Source organism: Solanum stenotomum, chromosome 6 (assembly GCF_019186545.1).
Source record: "Solanum stenotomum isolate F172 chromosome 6, ASM1918654v1, whole genome shotgun sequence".
In the NCBI taxonomy this organism is placed as follows: Eukaryota; Viridiplantae; Streptophyta; class Magnoliopsida; order Solanales; family Solanaceae; genus Solanum; species Solanum stenotomum.
This window is the reverse complement of record NC_064287.1, coordinates 56,568,324-56,582,671: the sequence shown is the minus strand read 5'-3', so window position 1 is coordinate 56,582,671 and position 14,348 is coordinate 56,568,324. Positions and strand designations below refer to the sequence as shown.

Here is a 14,348-nt window from a genome sequence, read left to right as displayed (position 1 = left end):
TTGCTTAGCTTTCCAGCTTGCATACTCGTACATTCCATGTACTGATGCCAGTTGGCCTGCATCGTTTCATGATGCAGATCCAGGTATCCCAGATCAGCAGCCTGTGCGTCGTTGATCCAGCTGAGCACTCCAGAGTCAGTGGTGAGCCTCCTTGCTTTCCGGAGGACTCTTTTACTTCGTGTTCTTAGTGTTGTCTTATTAGGATGTTGCGGGGTCTGTCACAACATCCATCTCAGTAATTTAGAGGCTTCATAGATAGACAGATAGACAGTCAGTCAGCTAGTTTTGAGTCTCTTATCTATGTATATATGTAAATATTCTAATTTGAGATTTGAGTTGCCTTATGGCCATATTTTGTAAGTTAAGTTGTGTTGTAATATTGCATCGCTTGAGTTATTCTGTTGAGTTAGGTTTCCGCTGAGTTAAGAAAGCCAGGCCAAGGGTTTGCTTGGGGCCAGAAATGGTTTCCGGGTGCCGGTCCCGCCCAGGGTGTAGGCTCGGGGCGTGACAGTTTCCACAGCTCAAATCCGTAACCTCTAGGTCACATGACAATAACTTTACCAATTACGTCAAGGCTCCCCCTTCAGAGAGGTAAGCTCTCTAGCCAACAAAAATATCCTTCAAAAAGTAAAATTTCAAAAGAAACAGTATGTAGGAGCTGGCTACAATGAACAACAGATGGTGTGAATGTGCAAAACCAGTACAAACTCTTCTCATCACTAGGAAGAAATCCAAACCGAACTCCACCTCCAAAATACGCGTGGAACTTAGGCTGATACCCATGTTTTTCCAGATACTCAACAATGCCTCTAATTGCAGAGCGCCCAGAATAGACAGGTTTCTGAAGCCCAAGCCAGCTTGCCACCATAGAATTGACTCCGTCACATCCAATTAAGGCCTTAATTGAAGCTTATCAAAGTTAGTCGCGTACTAGACTAACGAAAAGATCTGAGATCCAGCAAAATGACAGCTGAAAAAGAGACTAGAGTAGGACACCCTAGTTATTTCGACAATAATACACTATCAATTCAAATTAATCAGAGTACCAAGACTACATCAAATGTGAAGCTTATTATTTTAAGATATATATTAGTAGTGTTAAGGCTATTTAAGCACATTTTTTTATGAATCTCTACTACCCTATATCCGGTGCATTAATTAAACTTTTATAACAAAGGACTAATAAGAAGCATTATAGTAAAAGGTAACAAGCACTGAACCCTACCAATCTTTAAGTTTTCTCCATGTCATTTGACATGTATTCACTTTTCATAAGTTTCTTAAAGCTAAACTGTTGGTAACACAATATAATAATGACTCAAGCTACTGGTGACGTTCCTTAGAAAAGATATGGCGTCATAACTTTCTTCTGCTAAACTTTGATTCTTTTAATAGCTCAAACATGAATTTAGAAAGCTGACGAAGCAGATTAAGAAAAAGCTCAAACAAAAACAAAAAGAACAGAAAATCTGGAAACCACAAGATGGAGTAGAATAACTTTGGTTTAAAAAACCAGCAGTAGAGTTAAAAAGGAGAAACAAACAACCAGATGGAAAATTCAAATGAATGAATGAACTCCTCAAAGAACCACAAGCTAAGAAACAACAGCGTACTCATTGGAATCCCACAACTGAGGTATGGGGATGGTAGAGTGTATTTAGGCCTTACAATTACCTCGTGGGGGAAGAAAGACTATTTTTTGAAAGACCCTCGACTCAAATGTAGCAAACATGTAGATAGCATGAAAATATTGTTATATGAATACATACAGTTAAGAAAGTAATAAAAGAGAACAAAGAAAGAGGAAAAAGGTACACAAGACACATAACTCGCATTTACCTTGTATTATAGAGAGCGGAAAAACTTTCATATATAAAGTAGTACAAGCATAGGCATTTAGCATAGAGAAGAGAAGTATTTTATGTGACAAAAATATTGAGTTTGATTGAACTCATAGTTAAACTATTGCATCCGCCTCCACGTATAATAAGATCACACTTATTTTAAATTTGCCTATTCTAAGTTTAAATTCGTCTTTGACGACTTCATCCAAAATGATACTTGGGACATATGGACTATGAAATTTGTCAAATGAGCACAAAATAAACATCAAAGATCCCAAATATGACACCAGAAAATAAATAAGAAATCCACTTATTCTTTAAGAATATATATCTTCCTAAATTCCTTTTCTCCACTTCTCAGACAATGGAACTAATGTCCCCATATTCTTATCAAGTATATAACTCGAGTTTTTGTAAATTGTAGGCCACTACAATTTTATTTATTTTAGTTTTATGATTTTTTACGAGAGCTCTTAATTTTTAGACATAAGAAATCTAAAAATATCATTTTTTTTTCTATTCATTTTATAAGTGGCTAGAAAATCTTAATTCGAATAACCCCAAATAATATTATGCTCTCTTCATTTCTCTTTAACTTTTTTTTTTAAAAAAAATTATTATTATTTTGGCTCAATTCCTTGCAATAAAATAATATTAAAATACACACATAACACATCCACATAGAAATTAAAATTTATGAAAGAGTTCTTCATATATTTGCATTATATATTCAAGTATATTACTATCAAATACTATGAGTACACGTTTCCATATTATATTTCATCATCAAATATAGTATTGAACAAACCTTAAAAAAAACTAACCAATTAATGTTTCCATATTTTTCTTCTTCTTTTCTCCCCATACATTTTTTCAACAGAACTCTGTTTCTATCTTAATCATATAATTGCCTTGAAAAAAACATTTTTTCATCATATCTCAATATCCAATTATATCCAATAGGAATTTTTATTTAGTTTTTGCAAGTTTTGCTATTTTTAGTAAATTTCCTTCTCTTCAACTCACTATAAAAGGTGACATCTAACATATCACACATATAACATCTATAATTCACTATAAAAAATGTCTTTTACAAGAAGAAGTTGCATTTCTGGGCTCTTTCTTTTGTTCTTAGCTCTTGCTTGTGAAGCGAATTTAAAGATTCTCATTTTGAACTCAATCGATCCCCTTTTCTATTCAATGGTTTCAACTCATATTGGTTGATGCATGTTGCTGCTGACCCTACTGAGAGATACAAAGTCACTGAGGTTCTTAAAGATGCTTCTACCGCTGGTCTTTCTGTTTGTCGTACTTGGGCTTTTAGTGATGGAGGTGATAGAGCATTACAAATATCACCTGGTGTTTATGATGAACGTGTTTTTCAGGTAAAGGTTTATTATTATAGTTTTGATAACTTTTGCATTATCGCGTTGTAATGCATGTGAGTCTCTTAATTAGATAGTACTTGTTTTAACTGTTTCTAAATTTAGGGCTTGGATTTTGTGACCGAGGAAGCTAAGAAATATGGTGTTCGTTTAATCTTGAGCTTTGTAAATCAATGGAACGATTTTGGAGGAAAAGCTCAATATGTTTGGTGGGAGCGAAATGCAGGAGCTCAGATTAGTAATGACGATGAATTCTATACTCATCCCATGCTCATAAAATACTTGAAGAACCACATTGAGGTATATATGGGGTAATTATTATTTAATACATAGAAACAACTTTTTTTTATTAATAATATTATGAAATTGTTACAGAAAGTGGTTACAAGGTTGAATAGTATTACTAAAGTTGCTTACAAAGATGATCCAACAATTATGGCATGGGAACTTATGAATGAACCATGCGATCAAGCTGACTATTCAGGAAAAACTGTTAATGTAAGCCCCAATTCAAATTCAAATAAATTGACTTTTAGAAATGGAGAAGGGCCTTAAATACCCTTCAAGTATAGGAAATGGAACAAAAATACCCTCCTTTCACCTTTGGGCTCCAAAATACCCTATCATCCATCTATATGGACCTATATTACCCTTTCACTTAACAGATTTTTTAAAAGTAATAATTAATAATTTCATTATTGACATGGCGACCTTTAATTGGCTGAAGGGTATTATAGACCCTTTTCCGTTTTAGAAATATCAAATTTATAATTGACGGTTTTGACTAATAATGTTACTGACTTGGGTTCAAGAAATGGCAAGTTTTGTGAAGTCATTAGACAACAAACACTTGTTAGAAGTTGGAATGGAGGGATTTTATGGTGATTCAATTCCTGAAAGGAAGTCAGTTAATCCTGGTTATCAAGATGGAACAGATTTCATTAGTAACCATCTTATCGATGAGATTGATTTTGCTACTATCCATGCATACACTGACCAATGGTAATTTTTACCTCTAGTCACAAATTCACATGTTTTCATTATAGATCTAAATATTTTTTTTATAGGATGTCTGGACAAAGTGATGATGCACAATTGGTGTGGATGGAAAAGTGGATAACAATTCATTGGGAAGATGCAAGAAATATAGTAAAGAAACCTTTAGTACTTGCTGAATTTGGAAAGTCTAGTAGAGGTCAGGAATCAAGAGATATATTTATGAGTAGTGTATATAGAAATGTGTATAATTTGGCAAAAGAAGGTGGAACAATGGCAGGAAGTTTAGTATGGCAACTAATGGCACATGGAATGGAGAATTATGCTGATGGTTATTGTATTGTTTTGGGACAAAATCCTTCAACTACACAAATTATTTCAGATCAAGCTCATGTCATGACAGCTTTGGCTCATTCTTTCAATTGAGTGAAAAGGCATGAGGATCACCATTATACAATAATCAATTTATAAGAGGATTTGAATGATCTTAAATCCATCATTTGAAGTATTATTAATTTGAGATGATATTACCAAACATGTTGAAGTTGATTAATTAAACTCAAGAATGTAATTGAATAAATTATTTTAGTAAAAAGGAAAGTTATGTTTTATGTCCTCTTGTTTTTATTTTGAGTTTAATTTTTTAGTTTGAAAGCAAAGATTAAGAACACTAATTTTAATTCACAAAATAACACATGCAATTATATTGCTATCAAACATATACAAACAACAAAAAGAAAATTTAAAAAACAGAAAAGTCCACTCCTGCAATCTTCTATTAAGTCCGTCGTCTCTGAGCTCTTTTCATTGACCTTCTCATTTTCTTGGGATAAATGCCTTCAAAAAATTCGACAAACCATTCTGGCTTACGATATTTAAACATGAGGCTCCACACAACAATTCCAACAACTAGTCCACAGTTGTAACCAATGACTACTGATTCCCACGTAAATCCACTAAAAAAATATGACTCGTCTTCAGATTCCAATGGTTGAGGAACATGGGATAGATCACTCGTTCCACATTGCTTTGATAAAGGAGGACCACATAGATCAAGGTTACCGCCATACGAGTCATTTTCAAATGTGTTGAATTGTAGAACGTGAGGAATTGGTCCAACGAGAACATTCTGAGAAAGGTTTAACTTTTCCAGAAATGTTAGCCTTGTCAATTCCTGCGGAATCTTTCCAGTGAGCCGATTCCAAGAGAGATCTAATGCTTCAAGCTTATTCAATTTCCCCAATTCCATTGGAATATGACCTATGAGATTGTTATGAAAATGACATTATAAATGGTATCATGTACATGATCTCTCGTGTGTCTTCACCGTCTAATTTAATCATTGCCTTGAAGTTTCCAAAAACTTTTGCAGGGAGAGAGCCACTGAATTCATTACCTGAAAGATCAAAAATTCGCAACTTGGGAAAGCAAAATGTAGTCTGACAAGTACTAATTGGTCCATGGAACATATTAGACTTTAATATTAAGACCTGCAGTTGTTGAAGTGTTCCTAGCCAAGCTGGAAATGTGTCATTTATAGCGTTATTCCCCATATCAAGAACTTCTAAACCACTACAGTTGAGCAACGACATAGGGAGAGTTCCTTCAAAGTGATTGTCATTCAAGACAATGGTATTCAACGAAGTGCTCTTCGCACATAACGGGGGAAGACTCCCAGTGAAATTGTTCCTTCTTAAGTCCAACACTATTAGACTAGTCATGCTTCCCAAGCAACTTGGAATTGAGTTACTGAAGTCGTTGCGTGATAAATCTAGAAATGTAAGATTGTTCATGTTACAAATGGATGAAGGTAGTGGACCCTGAAGGGAATTAAATTTAAGATCAAGATACCTTAGATTATAGAAATGAAATTGTTGTAGGTGGCCTGTTAAAGAATTATGCGAAAGATTCAGGTAGTACAAGTCGTCCCACCTTATGCCGCTAAACCAGTTTGGGATTTGGCCACGAATCTTATTGTTAGAAATATCCAAGACATGAAGTTTCTTTACATTTGTCAAGAAGTGTGGAAAATCCTTCAGTTCACAAGATGATAACCACAAATCTTCTAGGCTAGGAAAAGTGATTTGTATTCCCTCATTGACGGTGATGTTATTTGATGAAAGGTTTGTGAGACTCGCAAGTGATTGAGGAAAAGAACCACTGAGTTGATTATGGCTTAAATCTAGGTATGCTAATGTTGGGCATGTTTTGAACTCATCGGCTACTCCACTAAATTGATTATGTTGGAGCGACAATGAATATAGCAAAGGGAGGCTAAACACCGAAGATGGTATGGTACCATTCAGTGAGTTGTACGACAAGTCTAAGTGTTGAAGTTGTGTCAATCTTACAATTGTAGAAGGAAACGAACCGATGAAGCTGTTGTCAGAAAGATATAAATAACGTAGCTCTTGGAGGTTAGAAAAAATATCAGGAATTTCACCTCGAAAGGAGTTGGACGAAAGCTCTAGGGATGTGAGGTGCTTCAATTTAGAGATTGTGGAAGGAATATAGCCGGTGAAATGATTATTACCAAAATTCAAATCCCGCATTTGTGTTAGATTGCCAATGGAATCAGGAATGGAACCAGAGAATTGACATCCTTTGAGGTTCAAGCTATTCAAGGAACTCAAGGTGCCAACTGAATCAGGCAGCTCACCGGAGATTCCTGTGTAGGAAATATGCAACTCCAACAGAGTGTTGCTCGGGTGGATCTTTGGTAAAACTCCTTTGAGAAGATCATTCCAACTCAAATAGAGCATTTCCAATTTTGGCAGAAGGAAAAAGCTCTCTGTGAGAACACCTCGCAGATTAGTACGTTCAAGATCCACGTACCTTAACGAGGACGAAGAAATATTCACAGGTATTGAAGATGAGATGTTGACATAAGAGAGAGATAGTACCTCCAGATTTGTGAAGTTCTGAAGAATTGTTTCAAATGTTCTCTCATCAAGTTGGAGACCACATTCATAACAATCAAGTTCAAGTGAAACCAAATAGGAAAGGTATGATATTTCTGTTGGGATTTCCCCTTCAAACAAAGATTGAGAAAGGTTGAGATGCCTCAAATTCGTCAATCGGCCAATGTTATGTGGGATTGAAGAAGAATAGAAGTCATTGTAAGCAAGGTTTAGTGTCCGGAGATGATGGAGTTGGAAGAGGCTGCTATTGGGATATTTCTGGTGTGTTTGGTATTGGAGGAATATTTATTTTGAAATTGTTTTCTAGTGTTGTACTCCCTCCGTTCACAATTGTTTGTCAAGATAAGGTCATGCACACCCCTCAAGGAAAATTTAATATAAGGTGTAATTTGACTAATATAACCCTACTATACCAAGAATACCAAAAGTCCACATAACTTTTCAATTGAACTACACTATCATTAAGGACAGAATTGGAAAAAAGTAACTAATTATTTCTTGATTGTTTAAATTGACAATTAATCTTGGACATATATTTTTAGTATACCTGTCAAATAATTGTGGACGGAGGGAGTAGTATTAAGTTGCTTTATGATATTACTATATTAAGAATATATATTTTAAAAAATATATTCCCTCTGTCCGATTTTAATTATCATGATTTTCTTTTTTAGAGTTAAACTATAAAGAATTTTGACTAACATTTTACGTATTTTTTCATTGAATTAATTTACAAAAAATTATAATTTATAGTACTTTTCGTATAATTTTAAATATTTTAATTTTTTGTTTATCGAATAATGAAAGTGTCATCTTATTTAGATGATGAAAGAGCATAAGAAAAAGACAAACACACAATTCTAATTACTCTTTTAATCGACGGTCAGTAGTCGAAGCAAATGCTAAAAATAACAAGGTTCTTACATAGACCACAAAAAAAAAATATTCATGAGATTAATGATACCGTGTGGAATTTTTCCCACTTGTGAGTCACATTCTATAATTTTCCACAAAACTTTTCACATCCATGTAGTTGTTTGACTACAGGGGGGAAAAAGGACAAATATGATGAGATGGAAAATAACAAGTAATGTTGGAATAATCTCATGAATTTTATTTTTTTTGTGGTCCATGTAAGAACCTTGTTAGAGGTTTAGGTGGTCTAAATATTGTTTTCATTTCGAGGTTATTGACTATCTCTGCAGTGTGTGTTACGCAAGACGATGTGCAATGGTCCCGTTACGTAACACACAGTACTGTACAGAAATTTTCTGCAGACTTCTAACAAATTTCCAATGAGAGAAACCATTGCTTGACTAAGTCAAGTGAGAAATCAAAAAAAAAAAAAAAAACAATAATTAAAGACATGATTTGACTTATGCATTTCCTCCTACATCTACTTAGACAATGTAACAAAACAATTTGAGACCATAAGATACAAAAGTCATTTTTACTTTCTTAAACTTTGTATCAAGTTAAAATCAGACTGACAAGTTGAAATAGAGGGAGTAGTATCCAATTACACGCAATGATCTCATATAAGAAAACACTTGTTCTATACTTCAGATTTACCTTTAACTCTGTTTTCCATGATAATAATAATAAAATGCAGCTGTTACCATATTTACTTCTAAACAACTGATGTTGTTGGATATCTTTGATGAAGTACACAATTGGTTGCTCACAACTTGTATTTTATTATTGCAAAAAAAGGATCCGTTTCGGTATTACAATTCTTAGACACAACTAAACCAGAACATGTATGCTGGATAGATATTAAACAAAGTCCATAAAGGATATTCATAGCTTCTAAAGGATCCAAATGAGCTATTAAGAAACAGTTAATCCTCCACAGTCGAAGTTAGCTATTCTTAGTGTAACTGATATAGTAACTCCAGCCAAAAAATGTTGTCTTAAGAAACTGATTATCTTGTTATCACTCTCTTAAGCAGCACTGATAAATGTAAAACTTCTCCATCTCCTCTCTTTAGCATACTTCTCAAGTCCTTTTCTAATCTTCGTAGATTCATCGTCTTCTTGTTCTGTTATCGGTTTTATCAAGGCTTCTCCGAGGCACTTTGCGATAACAACACTGTCCTCTAAAGCAGAACATCCACCTTGACCAAGATCAGGAGTCATGGGATGAAGTGCATCACCTACCACGCAAACGTTATTTTTCAAAATATTCCCAAGCAGAACATTCCATGGCAACCTCAATTTCAGCTGAGCAATAGATATACAGTCGAGCGTAGTTCTGTCTATAATGGTGGAGAGTTCTTTAGACACATTACTAGCCTTGTTCAACACAAATTGCTTCAATTTCATTGGATCTTGTTCTGCATTTCCATCAACTGCATAAAATCCCAATTAAAATGAACGACTAAACATGACTAGTTTATGAGATGTAAGCTATTTGGCAGCTCGGTGCACTAAGCTCCCGCTATGCACAGGGTTCGGGGAAGGCTTGGACCACAGGAGTCTATTGTACACAATCTTACCCTGCATTTCTGCAAGAGTCTGTTTCCACAGCTCGAATCCGCGACCTCTAGGTCACATGACAGTAACTTTACCAATTACGTGAAGGGTCCCCCTTCAGAGAGGTAAGCTCTCTAGCCAAGAAAAATATCCTCGTAAAGTAAAATTTCAAAACAAACGGTATGTAGGAGCTGGCTTACAATGAACAACAGATGGTGTGAATGTGCAAAACCAGTACAAACTCTTCTCATCACTAGGAAGAAAGCCAAATCGAACTCCACCTCCAAAATATGCGTGGAACTTAGGCTGATAACCATGTTTTTCCGGATACTCAACAAAGCCTCTAATTGCAGAGCGCCCAGAATAGATAGGTTTCTGAAGTCCAAGCCAGTTTGCCACCACAGAATTGACTCCATCACACCCAATTAAGGCCTTAATTGAAGCTTATCAAAGTTAGTCACGTATTAGACTAACGTAAGGAATTGAGATACTGGTCAAAAACACGTCTGAATTATCACTTTGGTTGAAGTTTCAATAATATGGATTCCAAGCTAAGGATTTCAGAGAAAGATTTACCTTGGTTCTAATAGTGGAACCATCTGCAAGATGTACCAATTTCAATGGTCCAGATTCTTCAATCGAATCGACCTTTGAAGAATATCTAATCGCGCCTTGAGGCAGTTCATTAGCTAATGTCTCCAACAGATCTTTTCTCCTCACACAACGACTTTCATACTCAACACTGCAACGTAATATAACTGACTTTAGATGACTATTGACTTCAAAAATAAAAATGTTGGCTGACGAATGATCAGTCCATTCAATAGTCGGAAGGAAGACATACTCAACCACGTTATTCAAAATGAACTTAATTTCATTGTTGAAATCATAGGGATTTGGACATTAAAACCACGTCACTCTGTACTTGTGAACAATACAAAAAATTGGGTATGTAGCATCCTCTGAATATGCTATTCATACTTAAGTCCTTCGTAAACAAATGTGATTGTTCTCTACGAAGATCGATGTTGTGAAAATCGGAGGTTTGCATTACTTCAACGTTTGTGAGGAGTCTTTATATCAATGGTTAGAAATTTATACATCTCTATAGATTGCGATACTCAAAAAACCTCTAATTTTAGAGAATTCCTAATTTGTCTCACATGCTAGATTATCTAGTGTTGGAACAAAATGAACATACACAAACACGAATAGATAAAAGGACTTATATAACTGACCCCAACTAATATGAAAATTGGTATAATGCTAACCTGTTATTCCCCACAAATGATACCTCCTTGATAGGTGCACCTGAATCAGCTGAGAAACTTTTAAGCCTGCACATCAACTCGAATGTATTTTGGACGATCAGTTTTTCAACTTTCTTCCATATCTAGAACTCCGGAAAACACATTTGACCTTAAAATGTCATAAAAATCCACAATTGAACTTCAAGTTGTTAGTAATCCTAAATCCTAGCTAATAATAAAGAGGTAGCTCACCCAGTAATGGATAAGGAACGTTGTCTAAGAGAGTCCCCAATGCCCAATGCATCCAAAGCTCTCCAGGCATTAGTCCACAACGCCAATGCAAATCCAGTAGCTCGCAACGAATCTGCTGATTCCAACACAACACTCCGCAGCCCCAACCTACATATTACATACAAGACACGCCTTCCATCGAGTTATTTCTCAAATCGTCACTCAACTAATAGCGCTATTATATCATAAATATCATATTCTAGAGAGGCATAATACATAAATATATCATCTAATTTTGCCCCACATCTATGTCATCCAACTTTGGACCGGTACAAGTAGACTGTTAAATTATTCAAAAGTTGAACAAGCTAAGTAAACACACCCATCCCATGTGGCATCCTACGTGACAGTTCTGCATCTACCTGGCATCCTAAGTGTATTACTACTTATGCACATCTAAAAGTGGAGGGCATAAATGCTCGTTCAAATGCATATGCCCTTCTAAATCAAACTTTTGGAAGTAGATGATGTAATTATTGAACAAGTATATAATAGGAGTAGCAATTATTACCTGTGAAGGGCCAAAGAAGTAGCAAGACCAGCTATGCCAGCACCAACAATTACAATGTTTTCTTCAGTCTCCATTATTTCTCTGTTTCTCCCAATTTTATTTAATTAATAGATGCAAAAATCCTCAATATATATATTAGTGCAGCCAATCATTATTCATTAAACAAATGGGTCCAAAGAATATAAATGACGCAAGCTCCTACGTTAGCATTTTCAACATTAGTCAATCTTGACGTTAGCCGCCATTGACGGATGTTTTAACTTAAACTGACTAGTACTACATTATTATACGTATCATATATCAACGTGGTGTAGTTGTGGGACTATTTCATCCGTTAATTAGAGATTTTGAATTCGAGTATAGGGTATGAAATCTTGTAGAGCGTTATCCTTGAAAGGGTCCCGTAGCGAAAATATTGAACAAGTAAAGATGAACAGAGTATTATTTTTTCAAATATGTTTCTATATTCTGTGTATATTTTTTCCAACTTATGTTTATAAACATTGATATGGACAAAGGGTAAATAGCAAAATGGATTAATTTATTAATGATTTTTAATCACTGTGTAATATAGAAGGTGTCCATTTAACATTAGATGAGAGGGAGTAATGTTAAATTTAAAAGGCATATACATAAATATGTCATTTAATTTAGTTTTAGCTGGCATTTATGCCCTCCAATTACTTTGGATGTACACAAATAGTCATTTTAACTAGTATAAAATTGAATAAACAAAATATATGCATCCTACATGATATAATATATATATATAGGGCATTACGTAGGATGTGAACTGTCATATAAAACGTCAAGTAGAATGTATGTGTCTGCGAGTACACAAATAAAAATATCTATTTATGTACATTTAAATTAAAGAACATAGTTATCAATTGAGGCCGAAAAAAATAATAATAGACCCAACCAACAAATATAATAGTACAATATTTTTAAATAAACAAACAAGATTGTAACAATGGTGACACAGCCAATAAAAAATGACGCGTGGCATTAAAGAGTGAAACCGTAGCATAAATATTTTATTAAATAAATATTTTGGCAACCAACAAACTAGATATAAAGGTTTTAAAAGAGTTAAATAATGTAATAATATCAATTGAATACCAATCTTAGTAACTTAGTTGGTTGATTAGTTAAATCTTTAGCTTGTTAATAAGGATTTGATATCCCATCCCCAATTAAATTTTTTTAGCAAAAGTAGGAATCCAAGCAATGTTATATAACATGGCTTCTTACGTTAAATAGAATTGATTCAATTAAACTTTAAAAAAACAATTTGAAAATATTGCATAAATTAGAACAAAAATGAGTAGTATGCTTTTGCAAATAGTGAGAGATTATGGCTATTGCCACTAAATATCCAGTTTTTATAAGTAAATTCTAGTTCACAATACTTAGGTTGGAGAATTAGTCCATGTGGTTTTGCCACATCATTAACAGCGAAAATATTTTTTATTTCGTAATAAAAGATATAAGTGATCTATTTTATATAATTCATGAGCAATTTTAACCCTTTTCTGTAAATTCAACAATTCAATTTCGATAAACTAATATTATTTTTCGATTCATCTTTATTAATTAAATTGATTTTTGCACGATCCTAATACCATCAAATAAATTGTTATAATCACCCACAGATTTGTTAAAGCTTGTTGGCCCCATATCAAGTGGTAAAAAGCTCAATTTCTTTTTCTTCTTTTAATAGAAAAAACAAAGACAATTCGGCTGGCTGACATAAAGCTTAACAAAAAGAAAAATTTAATCAGAAAGAAAATATTTGGAGGAATAAATAGAAAAATAATTATATGGATAAGGATATGACTTATGTACATTAATTAAAAAAATGTGAATATCTATACAATATATTAATCGTCAAAATTAAAAAATACTTTTTAAAAATTTGTGATTTAAATTTATATTGCAATTTATAGTTTTTTAAACAAAATTTGTAAATATATAAATGTCTTTACTCTATTATTTCAATTTATGTGACACAAATAAAATTGAAAATTGATCGTAAGTTTTTGATATATTGTTTAAATTATTGATTATTGTAATTAATATTTTATATATATAGACACACACCATAATAAGAATAGAGCATTTTTGGATAAGCTATTAATATAATGATACTGATAGTTTTGAATCAAACTATGATAAAAGAGAGATATTTTTAGATTAAGTTAATTATTTTTTCAGTTTAATATAGTTTAAATTTAATTTTTTTGGTATAAATATTATAGTAAAATCTAAATGGATAAAGACATCATAGAAAATACGAGAAACCTTATCCATCCTCATCATTGTCACGTCACACTCTATCACTACAAAGATAAAATTGACATATACTATAAAAATAAAAATAAAAACATTAGTGTAAAAAGTTTATTATATATATATATCCTCCTTCAGTAACCATTTTTTTTATATTATTGTTAGATATTCATCTTGAAGCTAAAAAAAGATACAATGTTGGCTATATTTCACAAAGCATTTGCTCATCCTCCTGAAGAATTAAATAGTCCTGCATCAAAAAAATGTTTACTTCCTCAACAAACACTACAAAAATTCATCTCGACCCGTCCATTTGACACCTCTTATGTTACCTTTGGAGATGCTGCTGCTCTTGCTTTTGTTCGTCCTAATTGCACTTCTTT

General features: G+C 33.5%; 3 protein-coding genes across 14 annotated transcripts in view; all 3 read right to left on the bottom strand.

The window, feature by feature from the left end:
* LOC125866701 (receptor-like protein 19) overlaps nucleotides 1-6,270 on the bottom strand; it is a 32,827-nt gene extending 26,557 nt beyond the window's left edge. The window contains exon 1 of the mRNA XM_049547023.1: nucleotides 6,158-6,270. The gene's annotated coding sequence lies outside the window, so the exon portion shown is untranslated. The remainder of the gene's footprint in view (nucleotides 1-6,157) is intronic.
* Nucleotides 1-14,348, bottom strand: part of LOC125868960 (receptor-like protein 19) — a 72,901-nt gene that overhangs the window by 26,561 nt on the left and 31,992 nt on the right. The window lies entirely within an intron of this gene.
* LOC125866700 (monooxygenase 2-like) overlaps nucleotides 1-14,348 on the bottom strand; it is a 62,393-nt gene that overhangs the window by 19,877 nt on the left and 28,168 nt on the right. Inside the window, exons 1-6 of one of the 12 annotated variants that reach the window (XM_049547021.1) lie at nucleotides 11,674-11,807; nucleotides 11,124-11,270; nucleotides 10,893-10,958; nucleotides 10,198-10,363; nucleotides 9,822-10,053; nucleotides 9,359-9,497 (exon numbers count right to left, since the gene is read on the bottom strand). The exons of 3 other annotated variants lie outside the window; for them this stretch is intronic. In XM_049547021.1, coding sequence (XP_049402978.1) covers nucleotides 9,359-9,497; nucleotides 9,822-10,053; nucleotides 10,198-10,363; nucleotides 10,893-10,958; nucleotides 11,124-11,270; nucleotides 11,674-11,747 — 824 coding nt within the window. In that variant the 5' untranslated portion in view covers nucleotides 11,748-11,807. Of the gene's footprint in view, nucleotides 1-666; nucleotides 748-9,358; nucleotides 9,498-9,821; nucleotides 10,054-10,197; nucleotides 10,364-10,892; nucleotides 10,959-11,123; nucleotides 11,271-11,673; nucleotides 11,808-14,348 lie in introns of those variants that run through there. 8 more of the 12 variants (XM_049547010.1, XM_049547014.1, XM_049547015.1 and 5 more) reach the window with 8 other exon arrangements.